Source organism: Daucus carota, chromosome 6, assembly GCF_001625215.2.
Source record: "Daucus carota subsp. sativus chromosome 6, DH1 v3.0, whole genome shotgun sequence".
NCBI classification, from domain to species: domain Eukaryota; kingdom Viridiplantae; phylum Streptophyta; class Magnoliopsida; order Apiales; family Apiaceae; genus Daucus; species Daucus carota.
In genome coordinates, this window is record NC_030386.2 from 26,197,670 (window position 1) to 26,221,345 (window position 23,676).

General features: G+C 34.0%; 2 protein-coding genes across 3 annotated transcripts; one reads left to right on the plus strand and one right to left on the minus strand.

Moving 5' to 3' along the window:
• Positions 1 to 2,264: 2,264 nt before the first annotated feature.
• On the minus strand, positions 2,265 to 8,573 carry LOC108228124 (ABC transporter A family member 2). 2 transcript variants are annotated; one of them, XM_017403610.2, is made up of 16 exons: positions 8,091 to 8,573; positions 7,184 to 7,415; positions 6,894 to 7,063; positions 6,615 to 6,800; positions 6,420 to 6,515; positions 6,130 to 6,339; positions 5,830 to 5,986; positions 5,522 to 5,748; positions 4,863 to 4,980; positions 4,708 to 4,784; positions 4,516 to 4,605; positions 4,260 to 4,403; positions 3,880 to 4,182; positions 3,583 to 3,663; positions 3,000 to 3,176; positions 2,265 to 2,865 (listed from the first exon to the last, which is right to left on the minus strand). In XM_017403610.2, exons 1-16 carry the CDS (start codon positions 8,457 to 8,459, stop codon positions 2,596 to 2,598), a joined length of 2,907 nt encoding a protein of 968 aa, XP_017259099.1. In that variant the 5' UTR covers positions 8,460 to 8,573; the 3' UTR covers positions 2,265 to 2,595. The 2 variants fall into 2 exon arrangements, with proteins under 2 accessions (XP_017259099.1, XP_063935844.1); XM_064079774.1 differs by lacking the exon at positions 8,091 to 8,573 and adding an exon at positions 7,517 to 7,643 and having other exon boundaries at positions 2,372 to 2,865.
• Positions 8,574 to 10,764: 2,191 nt separating this feature from the next.
• LOC108226449 (tubulin alpha chain) lies at positions 10,765 to 12,999 on the plus strand. The gene is made up of 4 exons (XM_064078931.1): positions 10,765 to 10,971; positions 11,086 to 11,320; positions 11,767 to 12,137; positions 12,219 to 12,999. Exons 1-4 carry the CDS (start codon positions 10,879 to 10,881, stop codon positions 12,870 to 12,872), a joined length of 1,353 nt encoding a protein of 450 aa, XP_063935001.1. The 5' UTR covers positions 10,765 to 10,878; the 3' UTR covers positions 12,873 to 12,999.
• Positions 13,000 to 23,676: the final 10,677 nt, after the last annotated feature.

Sequence of the window (23,676 nt, forward strand, 5' to 3'; positions counted from 1 at the left end):
TTGATTTGATTTTATTATGATTAATCTAAAAGTCAATAAAAAGTAGATATTTAAATAAATTTACGATAAATTTTATAAGAGTTATGATATAAAATTTTACTAGTAAATTAACAGACTAGTTATTAAAAAAATGTATTATTCAATTCTTATTTGATCTCGAAAAACCCTGATCAAACGATCCCTAATTTAATATTGATAACAAATAAAGCGAATTATAATTCAAAAGTTAATCAAATATTTCTGAATTTCGAATATCTCCGAATTGTTAATAAATTCATTTAACCCCATATTACATATATTCAAGATTGTTGAATCCAATTTTTATAAACTCATATCAAATATACCTCCCTGGACGTGTTATTATAGAATTGTAAATGGATATCATGTACAAAAAATTAAGCACAGTTACAATAAGTGATATAAAAGGAATAAAATTTTAATTGGAATTTTGATTAATTGAGTATTGCTTTTTTGCTAACCACCCTCTCTTTTCAACACAGTTCAAATACTCAAATTTAGATTGCGGGTCTAATTTGATCTAAGAAAAATAAGAATGTAAGGGGACAGATGAGTATACTTTGGGGCCGTTTGGCTGAGCTTAAAATAAGTGCTTCTTGCTTAAAATAAAAAAGTGAAGTAGAAGTTAGAAGTTAGTTAAGACTTATAAGTGATTAAAGTGTTTGGCAAAAAAGTAGAAGTCATGAAACAAAAGCTAGGAATCGTAGCTTTTTTTAAGTGCTTCTCGACTTTTTACACAAACGATACGAATAAGTGCTTCCAACTTAAAAGTCCAAAAGCGGGGCTTAAAAGCCCCGCCAAACACCCACTTTAGCTTCAAATAAGATTGCTTTTTTGCATGAACTTGATGTGAAAAAGGCTGAAGTCCTGTGTGCCACATGCCTCCTATTTGGAAATTAGCGGTTACCGGATTGAATTAGATGTTTTGACTAACTGATTAAAATAGATGTTTTAACTAACGGATTGAATTAGCTGTTTCTCGTAAAACTGTTTGGTAAATAGCTGATTGATTAGTTTTTTGTGACACAAACCAAAACCGTTAATCCAAAAAACTCCTCAAAATAGCTTTTTCAAAATTAGCTTTTTGGATCAAAACCTCTATTTCAATCCGCTAACTACCAAATACTAATATTAGCGGATTATCTTGGTCAAACCCCTAAAACACCTCAAAACTCTAATTTCACTCCGAACTTCTAACTTCCGAACAGGACAATAATAATTTAAACACCGAGGTCGAATCATGCATGTCACTAAGCAGCCATAGGAAATGTACAAACCCAATTCCGGCACAAAGAATCCAAACATCCACTACCAACAGGAATTTGGACAAAAAACTAAAAGTCAGAAAGTCATCTATTCTAGTTAAGAAAAAAATACCAAATTTTTAAATAATAATTTAAGAAAAGTAGTTCACCATGGTGACCACCGCAGAGAAAAGACGATAAGAGCAACACATAATTAATCTACAAGCAAGTATAGTAATGGCTCTGCTGTCCACTATTAAATAATTTAGTTACTTTCAGGATCTGCAATGATACGTTATAGTTGCAACTAAACCACCGATGAATGCAAAGCTGGCCGGGCCAGAAGCATTTGATTAAGGGGCACCTTCTTTGTTTAAGCTTTCATCACTTTACTTGGAAGAACAAAAGAGATTAAAAGAACTTATTCCACAAGCCAAACATCACTGGGTCCATCTTTAAGTAAAATAAAATTTGTAAGATGAATGATTCTGCTTTACTAACTACTCCCCCGTCCGTGGATTTGTATACGTATGAGAAATGACACAAGGTTAAGGAAAAAATGTAGTGATTTAGTGAAGAAAAATTAGAAAAGTGGATGAATTGGTGAAACTAATTAATATTTAATATATAAAGTAAGTATAGTGTTGGTAAAGTGGTGGGCCAACTAATATTTAATATATAAAATGAGTGTAGCAGAAGAAAACAGTGAAAAATGATAGAACACACCAATTAGAATCTGACATGCGCCATTGAGAAGAAGTTTGGAATATATTTTGAATGCTCTAGCATTACTCTTCCCGCATTTGTGCAAGTGTGAGTAGATGGAAAGAAGCCTCGTGCCAAACTTGATGAAGGGTAATATCTTGCTGAAAACAGCTGTTAAGAACAGAGTGCACCAATTTTGTAGGTGACATTACTCGTGACATTACCAAAAATGTGAGCTAGCAATGCATCACTAGGAATACTCATGACATTACTCCGACTTGGAGTTTTAACAAGGAGTGATCAATGCCAGAAAATGTCTAGGATTGTCATCGTTTGTTACACTGTTCCACCAAGTGGCTTCAATTGTCACGATATATTGTAAGACTGCATTATACTCCAGATAATTTCCCAGACAGTCCGGCTCGAGCCAGGTAAAACTATATCCAAAATTTTACTACAGAAGAGTATCATTGTTGTATTAAGTTTCTAGTATACATTCACTATATTTTTCTTCCTTCTTTTTACTTATATAACTCCCCATCCTCATTCTCAATGCTCCATAATCCATATAGATCTACGATATTCACTATTCTTGGCACTCTTGTAATTTGGACTACCAAACTTATCACTAAGGATTTGAAGTGCCAATTTCCATAGGATGAATCACATTTCCATAAACCGGTCCTTCTCGTCCTAAGAAGACTCTATTTGTACTGGCTCTGGAAGGAGCCATTGGTTCAGCATTAACATGCTGCGGTACAGGAGTTTCTGGTGAGTTTCCAGAGATACAAAGGCTTCCGGAATCATCTTGCTCCCAATATACTTCTACCATGACACCTCTAGGATTTTCTGCTGACTCTGTTCCTGGTATCCCAATAAATCTAGCTCCTATTGGTATCTGAATAAACATCAGATTTGAAATCAAAATTGAGAAAAGTCATAATGGTAGTTTCTATACATTATTTAAGACATGGTTAATAGTTCTATGGAAAAAGTATGATATAATGCGGATCAATTAACCAGTTCCCTTACTTGTACTGAAGTTCCTGAAGGTAAGGATAAAGTGGTGAACCTTCCCTCAGCTGCAGCACTTTCCAGCTCTGCCTGCTTTGCAATGTTCAAGAAAACTTCTTCTAGCGTTGTAAGCCCAAGTTGCAAGTCAGCAATACCAAATTCACTCTTCCTATCTTCAAGCTCCGCAAAGAAATTCTGACAGGAATAATTAGCAGAAAAAGGACAAAAGTAAGAAATTACATGAAACTCGATAGTGATAATTGCAATCAAGTATGTACTTGTACAAAACATTTGTTTGGATTCACCAAAAAGATCCTTATGTAAGCCAATTTCAGCAAAAGAAGGTGCAACCATCGAAGTTAAAGAAGACTGATATAATATTTTGAAGTACATCACTCATGTAGATTTGCTTACAACTGTAAACTAGCTGCTCGGGCATTACTGTTTTGATTCAAGCATGATTTTTTAAATTTACACAACATTTCAATCTTGTGACTATATATGCTAATAATTAATAAAGCAATTTCACCTATTAATTTATTTCAGTAAAACCAAGAAAAAAAAATGGAGATTTGCAAATGCAATTAAGGGAGGTACTTACTGTCAATAGCTTCTCCTTGTCATGGGGGATCACAAAGGTCAGAAAGGACTTGTTCTCTTCTTTCGGTTTCACATTCAGATTCTGCCAATGAAATCAGCAAGTTAAAGGCAAGTATATTTATGTGGTACTAATATTACCTCAAAAAAGACACTTTCACAAGCAGTACATCTATATTTTATAATACAAATGGAACAACGATATAATTTACCTCAGGCCACTCATGGATATATAAGCAGTTCTAATATCTCTAACATCATTGTGTTACTGTTTTTTCAGTTAGCATAATTTTCTACTTACATGACTAAAGAACTGTTTCACTGCCTCGTGAAACATAGTTGTAGAAGTATCGGGTCCTGTTGAAGTTCCTTGGTTGGTTTCTGAGAAGCTAACATTAGCAATAAAACCAGTTCCAAACCGTGACTTCAACCTGATCGACGTCCCAATACATCGGAGCCTACCCTTGGCCATGATTCCTATACGGTCACTTAATATATCAGCTTCCTCCATCGAATGTGTAGTTAAGACAATTGCTCGTCCTTTTTTTGCGTTCTCAATAATGTCCCACACATGCCGTCGAGTTATTGGATCCATACCGGTGGTCTGCAAGGCGAAAATCCCATTACCTAACAATATACATGAATGACGATGAGGAACAAGGGTTCTGATATACTACTTACTGGCTCGTCCAAGATGACTAGTTTTGGTTGACCAATTAGTGCTATTGCAACACTAAGACGGCGTTTCATTCCTCCACTATAGCTACCTGCTCTCACTTTAGCCGCCTCAGTAAGTCTAACCTCTTCCAGTGATTGCTGCACCACCTATGTAATAGTAACAAAATTTATATAACCAATATGACAGTTGACCCGGGGGTCTTCCATATTTTACAATTAACATATTTTATTTCATTAGGATATTAAACATTGTGCAGACCATCTTAAGCGAAGCCGATGGCAGACCCTTAATACTTGCAAAGAGGTAGAGATGTTCTTGACCAGACAGCGCATCCCAAAGAATATCGAACTGTAAAATGTGGAGACATATTAGTCTGATATGAAAAATGTATTATTGAGCTAATTGACAATAAGCTTCTATAAATGAGAAAAGGTAAAATCAAAGAGTCACCTGGGGACAGACTCCTATCATTTTTTGGATATTTGACATGCCAACAGAGTTCCGAATGGAATTACCATATATAAGTGCTGTTCAAAGAATATCATACATCACAAGTGTAAAGATCAGTTGCAACTGAGGAAATTGTACATTTGAAAGATATTTACCATCTCCACTGGTGACAGGCGTAATTCCAGTCAAGCAATTGATCGCCGTCGTTTTTCCAGCTCCATTAGGTCCAAGAAGACAAAATAGTTGGTCCTTAGCAAAGTTCACCCATAAACCCTGATGGTAAAGTCCAAATCATAGGGTTGTTATATATGCATATCAAATTATTTCAAGCAAGTTCTAGTAGGCATATGATATGATCAACGAATGTAACAGCTGAAAAAGTTCTGCAAAGAATAGGTTCTTGAATGTTAACAATTATTTTCTTGCTTTACCCACCAATGCACCACCAGTAACTATTAATTTCACAAGGAAAATTGTTTAAAACAGGTTACTAGACTATTCAAATTCTCTATATGTAATGCCGCAGAAACAGATGAACTTCCATTTTTCTTTTGATTGTATTTGTAGGAGTGATCATCTAACATTTATTGTACCAAAGAAAAACACAAAAAAAATGTACAACAAGCTGAGCAGGTACGCTTGCGGTACTTGGGAGAATGAGTATGGAATATGGATAGTAAATGTGCACGGTGGCTGACAAGTGACAACTATACCCATGTAGAAAAACTAATGGGAATGCTGCTTAGGAGCAATTTCTAATCCATGAATATCCTTCTCACTCAACACTGAAGATATGTAAGAAGTAAATGTAAACCTTGAGTGCATGGTAAGATGAATTTCTCTTGCATTTACAGCAACCGATCTTGGTTGTTCCAGGGTATGTCTTTACAAGGCCACGTATCTGAACTGCAATAGATGGATCAAGCAAACCATCTGTTGCTTGCCGTTTTACAATGTTTTCCTCATTAAGTACATCCTCATCATCTGGAGCCTCGTGCTCTGGCAGAGGAACAGAGCTATTGCAACTACAGAGACCACCCTCTAAATAAATGGACAAAAGGTTAATAAACAATAATCACGAGAACTAAAGGGCAGATAAAATTCTATTTTCAGTTTTAATACCTCGCAATTTGTTTTCACCTCTTCCTGTCCAGTACCCAGGGTTCAAAAAGTAAAACACTGATTTTCTAACGCCAGATTTTGGGATTATGTTGTCGAAGTAAATAGCCAGAAGAAACCACAAAGCACAAGTGAATATGAGCCATTTATATATATCATTCTGTCAAGGACAAGAAGAACAATGAAAAAATAATTAAATTACAAGGACGTTCCCCAGTTTACACACATACATACAAGAAACACATTAAGAGAAAGGGAGAAAAGAATAAAAGAAATGATTATAAGATGTAATTAGGAACATACGATTGAGATCAAACATTCTGTATCATCGTCATCATCTGCGACACATCTTGTTCTTCCGCTCCAGCTGATTCCAGGATCCCCCGGAGTGGAAGTTGCTCTAGCAAGTAACTGAAGACCTTCAGCAAGAAGATTAGGTGGGAAAAATGCCCAAATGATCCGGTAGGTATTGGAGAATCTAGTTGCGTAAGGAAATCCAAATGCTGTTACAATCTGCAAAAGAAGGGAGTATTTTGTGATGTTTGGACCAGCATTTCATGTTAAAATCAAGCCATGACTCAGGAGGAACTTGCCTGAGTAAGAAACCCAATGATAAAAACAGAAAACCCCACAGTTGTTGATGAAGATGACTTGGTAATGAAAGCTGATATCATGAATGCAAACCCAATCTGGCATTGGAACCATACAACTATATATATATTAACATGCACAAATGTTTATTTTGGTAGATAATTCGCAGGAAAATTTGATTTGAAGGAAAAAACTACCATGTTTAATTGGAAAAGAAAGAACAAGAGGTAAAGAACTGCAAAGTTGTTGTTCAAAAAAAAGTCGAACTGGAACATCATCCCGAAGAGAACCGTGAATAGAGATGACAAGGCTGCAATGATACCCTCGGACCAAAACCATGATAACCAGTATGCAGTGTCGTATAGACCCATCATTGTCAATGCCTGTTAAGAAAATGAGAAAAGGAAAACATAAGAATAGCCACACATGCCATACATGCATTTCTTCTTAAGACCAGAAAGATAGCCAGACCATACCTGTAGAAGTTTAAGTTCTTTTTCGGTGATCAATGAAGTAATTTGAAACACAAAACCAAACATGGCAATTGCTAGGAAAAAGGTTGGTCCAATGGAAGCCACAGCAGAAAAATTATCAATAGCGGGGTGTGCAAATTCCTTAAGACTAACCATCCAGCTGAAGTCAGGATCTGTATTTATGCAAAGCCCGATACACAGTGAGTTATCTTCTTGCGGGAAGAACTAACACCAAAATGAATTGACTAAAATCAAGAGAACACAGAACCACAGATATGTAATCATATTTATACCCTTTAACAACGATCTAGCTATTTCACGCTCTGCAGCTAATTGAAGTGGTATCTGAAATTTCAGTGTCGGATCTTCATAGTTCCCTCTCTTGGCAGCCGGTGTTGAATTAGTCTGTATGCCATAACTTATTACAGTAGCATTTCTCTCCACAAAATGCAGAGCACCTGGGCAGTGCATAGGATTACTCAAAAGCCACTCATCCACATCACTGGTATTTCTAAATGATAAAACCTGCAAAAAAGAAAAAACAAAGGTAAGTTTATTCTACAATTTAGTCAATCAGGCCTTCCCGTAGCCTATATTTCTTGATTTATTGTGACTACAGAACATACCAGGTAAACTGATTGTTACCGCAAAAAAGCTACTAATAGTTTCCATGGCTTATACTGGACGTCAAAAAAATCAATGATGAGATTGGAACGATCATTTATTCCCAGATCATTTATTCCCAAATTGTAAGCTTCTCCTCTATTTTAAATTGGCACAACCAAACAAGAATTCAATATAATTACTCGAAAAATTAACAAAACGCGCCCCCATTCTCACCCAATTTTGTTCCCTCTCACCGACCCGACCCAACCATCATAATTTTACTCTAATCAAGATGACAAAAAGGTTATTCATCATGATCAATCTCCAACAATCCAAACGACACAAACTTATTCACACCAATAACAGAAACTCCTCAATCAAAAACTAATCCAGATATATCACAAAATCATCAATTACTGTTAAACCTTTATAAATTAAAAAAAAAAAAAAAAAGCCCCACACCCCTGCAATATATTAATTTATCAATTAATTTATCGAGAGTAAAAATAAACCGTTAACAAGTCGTCAATGTTATTATTAATTTATCGAGATTAAAAATACACCGTATCTATTATGTTAGCACCGAGACAGTACCTTATTAGGAGGAATGGCGCGACCGGGATTATTAATCATGATCCGACTAACAATCGATCGTATACGATCATTGTCATTCCCACTCCACACGAAGTCATAACACGGTAACTTGACGAAAAATTTATCTTCACACGGCGGAATCGGATACCAGCTCACCGCTTTGGGATCAAACACGTCATCATAATTGGTAGAAGAATCGAAACTGGCTTGAATAGCCTCTTGGATAGCGTAGATGAGGAAGATGAAGAAGAAGGAAGAGAAGAGCTGGAGAAATGTGGCTCGTTTGCTGCGCCATGATAAAAGAAAGTTCTTGTAGAATAAGGATTTGAATTGTTGGAGGAGGAGAGGGAAGCCTGTTTGAAGCTCCATTGATGTTTCAAGAGATTATGTGTGTAATGTGTGTGTTTTATATATACTTGGAGTTGTGTGGGGTTGGGGCCTAAATCTCTGTGGACTGTGTAACGGTTCGGTGGAGAGATTGTTGTCTGATTGTGTTTGACTGTGTGATTTTTTTATGGGGATTTTCTGCAATAACGCGGGGTTCTAAGCGGGTAATTAATACATTTACACGATGGGGTAATAACGCAGAAGTTTCTTGTTTTATATAATGAGAATTAAATAATTAATTATTTAATAGTAACACATAGAATATGATAAGAAATTATTTATTAAATCTGAATAGCTTTTGGATAAATAGTTTTTGTGAATAGTTAATTAAATTGAGTGAGATATATTTAAATTTCAAAACTGAATTTGATAATTTATAATTTTATATCTCATTCAGTTTGACTATAATTCGTATGATTCATGTATTTTTTTTACAAAGATTTCAAATATAAAATTTATTTTACAATTTCAAATCAATTCTATTAAAATTTTACATAACATGAGGGTATTATATGTGGTAAAATATAAGTACAGGATTATTAGAGATATAAAGGCAAAAATGTGGTGATACTGTCGGGAAAAACCAATTTTACGAGTGCACCATGAACAATATTCCTTAATTATATTTTATAAATAATATGTTATTGTTATGAAAAAAATATATTATATTAATAATACGTATCATATGAAATTTTGTTACAATTCTCTAGTAAATCGACAAAAAAAATGAATACGAATAGGCTGGCTAAATTTTTAAACAAAAAAATGTGGCATTGATAATTTTTTATACACTTTCTGTAAACTACTTTTAATTAAGCGTTTTAAATTGTTGAAAATACTTAAAGCTACAAGTGATGAAAGTGATTATATCTTGGAGATGCTTTAAGGTTTATAAATGATTAAAGTGTTTGAAAAAAAATAAAAGTCCTAAAATAAAAGTTAACATTCTTAGCTACAGTGCTGCGTGCTTGCTTTTACAGATGGTACAAAAAAGTGCAGAAGCTGGACTTTTAAGTCCGGCAAAACACCATGTATGATTAAACAACTTAAAAATATCAACTAAAATATAAGTATCATTTATAAAAAATGGAAAGAAGGTAATAACAATTAACACGAAAGTCATATATTCTGGAATTTCTGGGAAACTGTTTTGCTATCTGGATTCTGTGGTAACACTTTATTTAAGCAATTTTTCGTGACACTTTTTTTTTGAAACAATTTCGTGACACTCTTTTTAAGTTATTTTTCTGGGGATGACACTTTAGATAGCACATGCTCTGCATCCGGTCTCTGTTCAGAGAAATTAGAATATACGAGTTAAATACCAGCACGCAAACTACGTTCAATCGGATTTTGCAGAAGTCGAGTCCATATTTGATTGTCTGGGTCAAACTATTAGATATTTGTTTTAATTTTATTTCGTTGACATTCACAAAATTTCAATTAAATATTAAATATTTCATAACAAATGGAGTACCGTTTGACGTTTGTTCTTGTGAACAACTGCACCTCAGATGGTTTTGCTCGTCACACGTAATTCAGTTTATTTCCTTAATTTTGGAAGTCGCCAGATTAATCTGCGAAGAGGGAACTTGTCGCTATGTGAGATGGGGGATTAACGAAAGGTTTTTCTAATATATTATTTTCACAAATATCATCCGAGACTTCAGATTGGGAATATGAATTATCTCAACTAATAATATTAAGGTACATGTACTAATAAGAACAATTCAAAACATAATTTTATATTAACAGTGACCACCTATTTGTGAGTGGAACTTTTTATCTCAATAAAGAAATTATGATTTTAGATACTAGTACTAATTTAGAGGAGTTCCACTGTATATTAAAATACCTATCAAGAAAAGAATATTTTAAATAATAATGTATATAAATATTTGTTTAATATTTTTACACACATACGCAAAACCTACCCATAAATATCAAAAAGGTTGTATTTGTCAATCAAAAAATAGATTATCTCATAAGAAATACTCCTATTTTCACGTTCCGTAAAAGAAACACTATCTATAAGAAGCAGATGTTTTCGTGCCCGTAAGAAAAATAATAACAGGTAAATATTTTACAGTGGGAATCCAGTCTGCAGAAATAAATGAGGAAATGTTGAAGGTTGCATAGACCACAAACTCTATGTGAAATAAGTTGAGCTTGTGGGCCGAAATGTTAAACAGATTTGCAGGCCTAACAAGCTTCCACAAGAGGCAGGCCGATCCAGTAAAGAATTCAGTCATCTTCCTAATGAAGCGGGGACTGAGTAGTTACTTTGTTGCATCTCAACCACGTATCCATAACTGTCCCACCATCCATGCATTTTTTCCATCACAATCTCTATTTTTTATTACATCTTTGCTTGCACTTTTTACTAAACAGATAGTGAAAAATGAGGGAGTGCCTGTCGATCCACATTGGTCAAGCTGGAATTCAAGTAGGAAACGCCTGTTGGGAACTTTACTGCCTTGAACATGGCATTGAGGTATCATTTTCATTACTCTATCTTACGCTCCCCAGACCCTGCTTAAAACGGGATATACCGTGTACATTTGGTTTGATTACTAGTGAATGTCAGCTGTTTGATTAATTTGTACAGGCTGATGGACAAATGGCGAGCGATCAGAGTGTAGGGAAAGAAAACGATGCGTTCAACACGTTTTTCAGTGAAACAGGGTCTGGCAAACACGTACCTCGAGCGGTGTTTGTTGATCTTGAACCTACTGTCATCGATGAGGTTCGTACCGGCGCCTATCGCCAGTTGTTCCATCCCGAACAGCTTATCAGCGGCAAGGAAGATGCTGCTAATAACTTTGCTCGTGGACACTACACCAGTAAGTTCATATTTCCGATGAATGATTAAATCTCATGCAGTTTAATTTTTTTTAGAAGATTGATAATATGATTTGTGGACATAGTTTTCGTGCTAATAAGTTTAGGCTTTATGGTAAGAGTAGTGCTACGTATCCCAAATTCTGTTCCCAATTTTTTTCCTGACAGACAAATCGCTAATTTTAATGGGGTGATTGATGTGCATATAGGGGGTCCATTATTATAAGTGTGAGTTGAACTAATCATACGTTGTCAACTAAATTCGGAAAAAAAAATTTGGGAACACTTTCTGGTACCTAGCATTTTCCTTGTGGTAATTTGCATTAGTGGAACCGTAATTTTTTAGGCCAATGGCAGGATCTTGATTATTTGCTTATATCTACTGCGAGAAATATGCATGTGTGACTTGATGATCAAAGTAAGATAGTTGATTGATTTTTGGTTTCAGTTGGGAGAGAGATAGTGGATGTCTGCCTTGATCGTGTGAGGAAGCTTGCAGACAATTGCACCGGATTGCAAGGATTCTTGGTTTTTCATGCTGTTGGAGGGGGAACCGGCTCAGGCCTTGGCTCTCTGCTTCTTGAGAGGCTTTCGGTTGACTATGGAAAGAAATCAAAACTCGGCTTCACCGTCTATCCATCCCCTCAAGTTTCGACTTCTGTTGTTGAGCCTTACAATAGTGTGCTTTCCACTCATTCCCTTCTTGAGCATACTGATGTTGCAGTGCTTCTTGACAATGAAGCCATTTATGACATTTGTCGCAGATCCTTGGGTATTGAAAGACCGACTTACACCAATCTCAATAGGCTTGTGTCACAGGTACGTACTCAAGATCAATTAGAGAACGGAAGTATTTTCACCTTGTGCTATGTCCAACTTATATGATGTGATCTTTTGCAGGTGATTTCGTCCTTGACAGCTTCTCTTCGGTTTGATGGTGCACTTAATGTGGATATTACTGAATTCCAAACCAACTTAGTCCCTTACCCACGAATTCATTTCATGCTATCTTCTTATGCCCCAGTGATCTCTGCAGAAAAAGCATACCATGAGCAGCTTTCAGTACCAGAAATCACAAATAGTGCATTTGAGCCCGCCTCGATGATGGCTAAATGTGACCCTAGACATGGCAAGTACATGGCATGCTGTTTGATGTATCGGGGGGACGTGGTGCCAAAGGATGTGAATGCAGCAGTGGCCACTATCAAAACAAAGAGAACCATTCAGTTTGTGGACTGGTGTCCAACTGGATTCAAGTGTGGAATAAATTATCAAGCGCCAACAGTTGTTCCCGGTGGGGACTTGGCTAAGGTCCAGAGGGCTGTTTGTATGATATCAAACTCCACAAGTGTTGCAGAAGTATTTTCAAGGATTGATCATAAGTTTGATCTAATGTACGCCAAACGTGCCTTTGTGCATTGGTACGTAGGGGAGGGGATGGAAGAAGGCGAGTTCTCAGAGGCTCGCGAGGACTTAGCTGCACTGGAGAAAGATTATGAGGAAGTTGGTGCTGAGGCAGTTGAAGGTGAAGAGGAAGAAGGGGAAGAGTATTAATGTCTCTGACTCTCTGTTAAGTTTTCTTTTCCATTTGAATCTCCTGCTAAAACAATTTAATTTTGAATATTTTATTATATTTGTAGTTTGTGCAGCTTGGTTTACAATCAATATAGGCTTATTCATCAGTGCCTAGATTCACAAGAAAAATGACACCTGAGAAACATGAGAAACTTAATCGATTTAGAGGAATAAGTTACCATGAATGTTTTTTACTCTAAATTATATACCAATGTTTCATTGGATTCTGCGGATGTTGATACAACAACAAATACACACCATGTATAACTGGTGTCTCAAAACCGAACACCATTTTCATACCGTGAACATTTTATTATAGCGGACACGGACATTGGACGTACCTACTTCTCTAGTAACAAGAGGTTGAAGGTGCAACTTCGTATTAATTCTACACTTTAGAAATGTAATTTTTTATCTTTCGTCCAAAAACTCTTCTACACTCGAAAATAGCTAAATGGCTGCAAAAATCAAACATGTTTTGGTAGTATCAGAGCATTTGAGATTACTTGCTGCTAAATTATAGTAAATTTTAAGGAATAAAAGAAAATATTTGTGCTCCCGTAATGTTATTCCTTTTTTTTTTGACGAAAATGCGGAAGTTTTATTAACTCCTTAAATCAACCACAATACAATCATGCATCTTAATAGGAATAAAATTCCTATCAAAACTACGATCAGGATGACTATATGAAGCCCTAGCAAGCTCATGGGCAGCCATATTTGCAGATCGTTTAATAAAATGCAATTGAACATTGTTTAACTGGCGAATGTGTCTACGACATTCTTCAATGATCTCCCCAAAGTGAGAGCGCAGAGGCGTCTTGCTCCTTACTGCTTGCACTACAACAAGGCAATCAGACTTTATGCTAATGTCCGACCATGCCAAATTCATGATCCAACTCAGTGCCTCCTTGATCGCTACTGCCTCGGCATTCCTTTAAAACAAGGGAATACGAAATACTATTGGAATTCAAAAAATATTGGAGTTGCTCTTATGAATTAGAATCTTAATAATAAATTTGTAAGTCACTTCTCCTTTAATCCTGTTGGAATTATAAACCCGAAACTGGTGGTCGACTAATAAAACCAGGCATGCAAATTAAACAGTCCCTTGCGACACCAAATTGGGTGGGAAATATGAGCTAAAACAGCTGTGCCCATATGAATGTGGCACAAGCAATGGAAATTGTCGTGTATTATTATAGATCTGATCACTTTCACTGTATATAATACTATTTTCATCTTTGTTTTCTTCCTTAATATATGGGCTCAATTTCATTATAACTGTCACTAATGTTGTCATGGTACTTACTATTTACAGGGAACGCGCGATTTTAAATATAGGTGTTGTCCATATCAAAGGACCTGGTTGCGTCAGTCCGGGACCGATCTAGTTCACCGGTATGCAAATGCCTGAAAACTCAATTATTATTCATGTCATGCCCAGTCTGCGGACTACAGATTTAGCAAGATGAACTCGTTTCGTAATATACATTTTATAACCGACCATTAAATGATTGAATACGGTTTCATAATACATATGAGGCGTTTTATTTATGACCAATGAGTCTGGTTAACGGAAATAAACACCTCAAGTCCATGTGTTGGTGTCATATGAAATGCCTCTTAATTGGGATATCCATTGCCATACCCCTCAATCGGGTTCCGATTCACATTTCCGCCTATCATATCCAGACGCCCTCATAGATGTGAACACAAAATGCACAAAAGAAATACCAGGTTGATCGCTGGTTTGCAAGTAGGCTATACCAGCTTGTATTAGAACGAAACAGCAACCGGGCTCCTCTTCTGAGTCCCAATCAACTAAACCAGTTTGTATTAGAGAACGAAACAGCAACCGGCCTCTCTTGATGTCAGAACGAGAAGGACATGAACAAAATGCTAAAACCAACCACAAGTATCACTTTCACCTAATCACCTTTACTGTTTCAGTTATCAGTGTGCCCAGGTTTAGTCGTATTCATGTGATCTACCACTACTTTTCTTAAACGTACAATCAACTTTCTTCCACTATTTGCAGAGACAGCTCGGAGACTGGCGGATCAATCCACAAACATTTAAGATTCCGTATCACAAAACCTTTCACATTTGATATTTCATTCGAATGCAGAGGCCGTTAAGAGAAACACGATCACTACATTTCCGATTTGTATATCAGATCTGGCATAATTTTGTACACAACTATCGGAACATAATCCAACATTAAAATGTGTTCTATCTGAATTCTCAATGCCACAGTATATAATTATCTATTAATATGATTCTGGTAAGCCCTCTGTTTCAGGAGGATCGGTCACTTAACGTTATCAGGTAACACAAACAATATTATCAACCATTAGGGTGGGAGGAAGAGGCAACCCTTGAACCTTCTGGTCGAAAATCTAGGTCAAAACATTCTTGCCAGAGGCGGATTGTTCGATTGTCAAACATTGACACTGCAAGCATTTATAAAATTTACTTTGAACTCTTCCACGCAATTTTGATTAATTAATAAGCTACACAGACCATCAGATGCTATGCATGCATGGAACTCATGATCGGTTGGGAACAGAGGAGAAGGCAATTTATGCAACAGCCATATAATCTGTAAACTTGAGCAAAATCAGAACCAACACGAACCGAAAAGTGTAACACAGTTCGTTCTTTTTTCTGGCTATTTAGTCCATATTAATAACACCTCTTGCTCGACCTACAAGTTGTTAAAGTTAGACTGAAACTGATGAACCCCAGGGTCCTTTTTCGCAAGCGAAAAGACTAGTACCTAGGGCCCCTGTACCTACTGCAGTACAGTTAGACATCAGTGTCGACGACAACCAATTACTGCTAATAACTAAACGTGTTTAAATTCTTTCTTAAACTAACTTGTATCCAACATTCCAACCCATCCACCCGTTGCTCTTTTAAGCAACATACTCTTTCCCTTGAACTTTCAAGGTCTCACCGTTTTCCAGAAAAGATTAGTTCAAGAATAAGAAACAAAGCGACATACTCTGTCGAAATCATGTCAAGCAGCAGGACAGCTACTGATATTGCCAATGCTGAACTTGATGGTCTTGCTTCGAAACTATTAGCATTGGCTACGTTGCTACCACACTCTAGTACCAATTGCGCAACAAGGGTATGTTACTGTTCTCTGTAAATTAAACTGTTTCTAGTCATTTCAAGTTTTTGAAAGCACTCTATAGATAACCAATCATAAACTGTAATGTTCAAAGGACAGAGCCATCTCGCGTAAAAAAAGCCTTCTGACTGTACTTCTATTAGTGTTTTAAAAGCAGTTTAACTAGGATACAAAATTTACAAAAATGTAAAAGAAAAAAAAAAAAACTAAATTGTGTGTTGGAATTGCATGTGAATAGGTACCAGCTCTGGACATTCTCAAAGAGACTTGCAGTTACATTAACAGTCTGCAAACAGAGGTGAATGATTTAAGCGACAAACTCTCTCAACTACTAGCTTCTGCCGACAACAATGTACTAGAGGTTCTGAAAGACTTTCTGCAACTATAGAGATTCAACCTCGGCTTAAAACTCAGACTATCTATATAATTGTAGCTTCTTCTGTTTGCTATGTTATATCATGTTTCCCCAGGTCATGTGAACAGACGAGAGATATCACTTCTATTTCTGATTTTCTGGTTTATTCGCTGTTTCCAGATAGACACGCGATGCAACCAAGCTTCTAGTAAGATAAATAATGATCTGTTTTTGTATTATGCTAATGTGCTCACCAAGATTTGATCAGACAAATGTAATTCACAGAAGATCAACTTCATATGGATCCCTTATCGCCAATCTACGTTGATAATCTCTGATTCTTTAGTATGCCCGGCATCACTATTTGTAATAGAATTATAATCATTTGCAATAAATTTTAACATGAGTTTCTAAATACTAGAAATCTCTACCGAGAACTGCTAAAAGTAAAAGTATAAGTTAGTAGCCTAGTCCGAGGAACAAAACTGAAAGGCGAAAGAAGACAGGAACTGCCATATAATTTACTTTTATTTTCAGAGCTCCATTTAATTTTCTTATAAGTGAGAACTAGCAAACATGTCTTTTGCTACCAAGTGCTCAACACTATTACATAAAAACAATAAATCAGTAAGAAAATTGGCAGTAACAACACGTTCCAAGTTCAAGAATTGTATTATAAGGAAGTATTTCTGATCACAAGTCTAGCACCTTATTAAGCCTCGAGGATGATGTATTACACATTGCACCAGTGTGCCAGAATTATATTATAAGGAAGTATTTCTGAGGTCAATTTTTCGCTAGGATGCAGAAACTTAATTCCTGTACAGGTTAAGCTAATATACTGCCTTTTTGTAAAGGAGAAACTATATATAATTGCTTGTAGTGTTATTCTGTAATCATATGATGATAATAGAATCCGTTAAACTATATATGATTGCTTGTAGTGTTATTCTTAATCTTACAGACTTTCAGGTCTATAATTTAAATAGTTTCCCTTACAGCCAAGTCCATATTGTTTTCCAATTTCATGGGGGATGTCTTTGAAAGCATATTTATCATATGGCGCTCTATGTGCCTTGCAGTCCAGTTGGCAGTATCTTCTCTAGTCGTCAAATGGTTCGGCACCAATGCCTGCGCTTAGTGTTGAACCTATATATATACAAAAAATGTTATTCTTGCAACTACATCAGTCAAAACACTTCAACTACACAAACAATTACTTCGTTATTCAAAAGCATTAACCACATACTTTAAAACTTTTGTATTTATATTCGTTTCAATATCTTATTTATTTGAGACAAGTTATTATTTCAGTTAAGTCTCATATATTGTTTACATGATAGATTAATATCTATAAATTAATTATTTAAGCAAATAAATTTAAAATTGAAAAAGATCATGAATAATCGGGTTCGAGCCATAATTCAGATTTCTAAAAATAGATATAATTCATATTCGAATAAAAATAAATGAATTCAAATCTAACTTAATAGTTTAAACGAGCACCGATACAATATCATAGAAATTTTAAGTCATGAATGTGAGAAATAAGCACAAAAACTGAGGTTTAAGCGAGTATCTTTGAAAAGAAAAATTGATGGGTTTTCAACATGGATTGTCATATTAATTTCTTTTATTATTAAAGGCGATTTATAAAGAGATTACAATATTTTGGAGAACACGAAATAAGGTGACTGAAAGAATATTCCTATTTAGATTATTTTTTTTATTTTAAACTTATGAATTCAGAATTTGATGTGTAACTAATTCTTTTTTTAAAAAATTATAGATATAAAAATAGTGACAATACATCAAATTTGGTGTCAGAATATATATTTAAATGATGTAATTTTGATGATATATGTAATTGAAATACTATAACTTGTGACATGAAGGTGAATTTAAGGAAATTCTACATTGTTAATCAAAAGTCAACCATATAATAATAAAACGCGTTTATGAGAACTACTAAAAAGATTTGAGTTATAAATTTTACTTGGTTAAATAAATAACACAGAGAAATAAGTTATATATATATATATATATATATTAAAGTCTTAAAACTATAATTTTTAATATGTTATCATTCGATATATAATATACTAATTAAGTAAAATGATTCAAACTACAATTAAATTAATCATTTACAAATTAAACTAATAAAATATAATTAATTCTGATCGGATAATCTGACGTGATACGGTGAAAACTAATATCTGATTAAACGGGACTAGAACAAGAATAGTTTTTTCATAATTCAAAATATCGAATATATGACTTGATCTTTAACAATTGAACATGATATGCCACATTGATCACTCCTAATAAATACGAGTATCAAAATATTTAAAAATGTAAGTTTGCACAAAGCTAAAAAAGTAACTACACGACTAATTGAACTAAATATTTCATGGTTTTATGAACTTCATGATGCCTAACTCATATCTACTCTCTTTTTGCTATTTGAAATTCCTAAAAATCATTTGTTTGGGATCTGGTTTATAACGATTACATGAAAAATCATTAAAAGTCTTAATCGACAAACTCAAAAAACTAATTATAAAAAATTAAAATTTTATAACGAGATAATGTCATAACATACTATATCAAAGTAAAAAGGGCTTTTTTTATTCATAACCAAGTTTTCAATCTTATTTTCAAAAATACTACCTTCTCCAATCTTATTTTCAAAAATACTACCTTCTCTAAAATATTTTCAAAAATACGGTGGTTGCATATGCAACCATATATGCAACTACAAATCCTGATTTCAAGTTCCAGTTTTCAAATATCATTTTCGACCTCATATTTGGAATCCATATATATATATATATATATATTGTTAGTAATATATTGTTAGTATTGGTGTCCTAGAGACAATGCTGTTGTGTTCTATCGTAGACATTTATGGATTATGTTATATTGATTATTGAATAAATATTTATTATGTCTTTATTTACTGCGTAATAAATTGAAAGCATAATAAATGTCCTTGGAATATTATATGTAATTCTATATCTCTAAGTACGTGACTTAGAAATGAGATTATGAGAATAATATCAATATTCCTAAATATCCCTAGTCGAGTATTATTGTTAAGGGACAATAATGATGCATTAAGACTAGTATGTTTGTTGACTGATGATCACATCTCATTGATCATAGGTATAGTGATGCTAAAGTCAAGAACATAAGTGCATGTATCGACACATGGCACTGGAATGACCCACCGTGAGATTTTACATGTTAATAAGTGTCATTGGAAATTCTCACTGTGATAATGATGTAATGATCCTCTGACTTGATATCATTATATTTCTATATGAGAATTAATATACTTTGGTTGCACTAAAAGTTACCTTTGACCGGGTGATGATGAAATGTACATTGGGTATATTATGAATCGTATGAGAAATATGAATGATTTAACCCTCCTATTTTAGGAGTGATATTATTGGCCTCTTGATTGAGTGAGACTATAAAATGCATGGCCGTGCTCAAATATTGATTTGTTTAATAGTCTACTCATTGATCAAGGAAATTCGGATTAGACGATGAAGAGGATGACACAATACATGCCTTGAGTCTGATCTATAATATAAGGTTAAAGGGATTATATTACATTGTAAATTATTCACAAAACGTTTAATTGAATCACCAATTATTATTATTACTTGGGTAGCAATGATGTATTACTAGATGCCGCTCATTGTTTATAATTTTATTATTGGATATTAAAATTATTGCCAACGTAATAATAACCTAAAGGGTCACACACTTTGAACGTTTAAAGGAGTTTTAATTTAAATTCTGAATTTAAATTAAATGATTAAGTTCGAAATAAATTATTTAATTGAGTCGGTCTTAATTAAGTAATTAGAATTTCGAATTTAATATTAAAACCGAAATCGGATTAGGTTTGGAGAAGCCCAAATCCGATTAGGGTTTGGCCCATCTATCTCTCTCTTCCCTATAAATACATAATGATGTATTGGTTTAGGGTTAAGTGATATAAAAAAATTCGTTTTACTAAAACCCTAGCAGCTCTACATCAGAGAGAGGCTAGAGAGAGAGAGAGAGAGAGGCTGCATTCGGCTAGTACCGGCTCCGGAGATCTTTGGCGATCAGACGTTCGTGTGGACTCCTTAGAGACGCGATCCTTAAACCGAGGGCTGCGTGGTGATTGCTTGTTCCGGACCTCCATCTTTCGCTAACGTAAAACTTCAACAAGGTATTACTTCGTATCTCCATGACCAGCCATACTTTATAGATGGATCCTCGGGTTAGGGTTTCGGAATTTTTGATTTTACGTCGATTATCCGCTGCGTTTGTTGCCCCGAAACCCAACATATATGTGGTTGCATATGAGGTTGTATTCAGTTGATTCTATTGTAATCTAATGGCCCCGCCAGGGGCATCCATACATCAGTTGCAACTTACAGTTTTCCGTTGCATATGAGTTTGCATGCAACCTCATATGCAACTGAAAACTGTAAGTTGCAACTGATGTATCGGTGCCCCTGGCGGGGTCATTAGATTGCAATAGAATCAATTGAATGCAACTAAATGCAACCTCATATGCAACTAAATGCAACTAAAACTGTAAGTTACAACAGATGCATGGTGTGCCCCTGGTTGCATATGCAACCACCGTATTTTTGGAAATTATTTTCAAAAAGATAGTATATTTGAAAGATTTTGGAGAAGGTGATATTTTTGAAAATAAGATTGGAGAAGGTAGCATTTTTGAAAATAAGATTGAAAAAACAGTATACAAGGTCATTCCCCAAGTAATAATCATCTAATATTTTTTAAATTAACAATAAAAATATAATACGTTGAAGTACTATATAATTGATATGAAAAATAAAAGGATAAGACACATCAAAGGTGTCAGAAATTTTTGGGGTGTAATTATACAATTAGTAGTTCAATTGATGCTTTTATAATAAAATAAGGTATGTGTCTTTTTACATACAACATATGTTTCAATTTCTATTTATACAAAATGTGTGCAACATATGCTAAAAAGAATGTGTTGATGATCTGCTCCGTCAATCACTTTAACAATTATGCAAACGTACGCTCAAAAAAGAAGAAATAAATGTAAGATAGCGCGGACCACACATCTTCATTTAATCATGATTTAGGATATCGTAATTCACATATCAAGAACAAGTTTTCATCAAAATCATGGTATATTAGTTGAAATAATTTAATAATTTCAACAATAAAATAGAGATACTTTTAATGAGGTATTATATATTTAAAATTTAAAATTTCAGTATTAATTTCGAACATAGATAATATGATAATGGTCTCTATATCCTAACGAATTTGAATATAGAAATATCAGTTCAAATGTAGTTTTTGATCCATAATTTTTTTTAAAAATATACTATCTTCGTCCCATTTTAAGTGATCTTATTTGACTTTCACGCATATTAAGAAAAATGTAGTAAAAAGAGTAAATTTAGTTGGAAAATGAGTAAAGTGGTGGAACATATCAAAATTTAATAATAGATTTGAGATAGTGGGGGTAATAGTGAGTGTAATAGTGTTTAATTAATAAAAAAGAGTATAAAATAGAGAAGTAGTGGGTGTAATAGTGAAAAGTGGTGTTTAGAAATAGTAAATATAATAAGTTCATTATTTTAAAGATGTCCCAAAAAGGAATAGGGTCATATAAAATGGGACGGAGGGAATAGTACTTATTATTACTATTAATGCTATTAGGTTGCAAATATTACATTTTTCATATTTACATATTTTGTCAAAAAATAAAACGTAATAGTTACGCTCGAAACAATATGATGACATACGGATATTATTTAAAACACAATACAAACTCAAGACCCGTACGAGAACAATATGATGACACATGAATATTATTTAAAACACAGCAAAAACTAGAGGCCCGTGCCTCGCACGGGGTTTTATGCTAGTTTATTTTAAACACAAACACTTATGAATATGAATTTGCATTATTTGATGGTATTGTTGGTAGTTGGTACACATACAGATCCAATGACTTGGATGGGGAGACTAAACACAAATATTTATGAATATGAATATGTATTATTCGAAGATATTGTTGGTACACATACAGATCCAATGAGATGGATGGGGATATTTTGCCTCATCTTTTCGGCCATCTTCTTCTTTATTGTACATGTCTTCTGTAACAGCTACATCCAGCATCTAAAGATTAGTCATTTTTTCAACCACAGAAAGAAAAATTAGATACCATGGCAAAAGTAATACACTGTGATTAGTGAGTTTGTAGAAGATAATCACCATTTTTTCTGTTGTGGTGAATGGTGATAATGTGATACTTATGTGTGTATATATATAACTATATATATGTTTTCAAGCTGTAATGGAATGGAGAAAGAAACACGGAGTATGTTATAGAGAGGTGTAAGAGAAGAATGTGCGAGTAGACTAAAGAAGCTGGGACTTGGGAGGATGTAATTTCTTTTTAGTTAAACAATTCGTGAAGGATGACAATCGGGTCAGATCGAGTCGGGTTCCATGAAATCCATATCCAATCCGTTATATTTCGGGTTGGACCGGGTTCAGATAGTAAAATGTAAAATTCAAATCCAATCCTTTGAGTTTCGGATCGGATTCGGGTTTCAACCGGATATCTTTAAAAAATATTTAAAAATAAAAAAATTATAAACATGTCGAAACTATGATAATCAAGTATTTTTTTTTCAAAGTAGATTATTGGATGAGATTTTATTTGTTTAATTTAGAACAATATAAGTTTAAAGCATATTAATTTTCATTATTACCAATCATTCAATTTATCAATTATAATAAATTTATATAAAATATGCTTATACTTAAACTATGCGATAGAAGACAATGGATCAAAATTTTTAAATTAATTTTATTTAATAACATTCCCTCATGTCATTTTATAACATATTTTAAACAATATATTACTGATGAAATATTTGTCTTGAATATAATCTTTTATTCCTTTAACCTAATCTATTGATATTGAGATTATATTACTTTCATTAAAAAATTTAAATAACATATATTATATATATATAATAAATAATTTAATATGAATATATTATATGGTGTAGAAATAATACATATGTATCCATATATGTGTGTGTGCGTGTTTTCAGGTTTTTTTTCGGATTTCGGATCGATAAAAGTCATATCCAAATCCAAATTCAAAAAAATTTCAGGTACAAAAATCAAATTTATATCCAAATCCAAATAAAAAAACCGAGTTTGATATATCCAAAAATTTGAATTTCAGA

Excerpts from the sequence above, each read along its gene's own strand:
- LOC108228124 (XM_017403610.2), bottom strand. The coding sequence starts at position 8,459 with ATGGAGCTTCAAACAGGCTTCCCTCTCCTCCTCCAACAATTCAAATCC. Across the intron at positions 7,064-7,183 it reads AGCTAGATCGTTGTTAAAGG|ATCCTGACTTCAGCTGGATG; the intron begins GTATAAATATGA and ends GCATAAATACAG. Across the intron at positions 6,516-6,614 it reads TTCTTTTCCAATTAAACATG|ATTGGGTTTGCATTCATGAT; the intron begins GTAGTTTTTTCC and ends TTCCAATGCCAG.
- LOC108226449 (XM_064078931.1), top strand. The coding sequence starts at position 10,879 with ATGAGGGAGTGCCTGTCGATCCACATTGGTCAAGCTGGAATTCAAGTA. Across the intron at positions 11,321-11,766 it reads TGCTCGTGGACACTACACCA|TTGGGAGAGAGATAGTGGAT; the intron begins GTAAGTTCATAT and ends TTTTGGTTTCAG. Across the intron at positions 12,138-12,218 it reads TCAATAGGCTTGTGTCACAG|GTGATTTCGTCCTTGACAGC; the intron begins GTACGTACTCAA and ends GATCTTTTGCAG.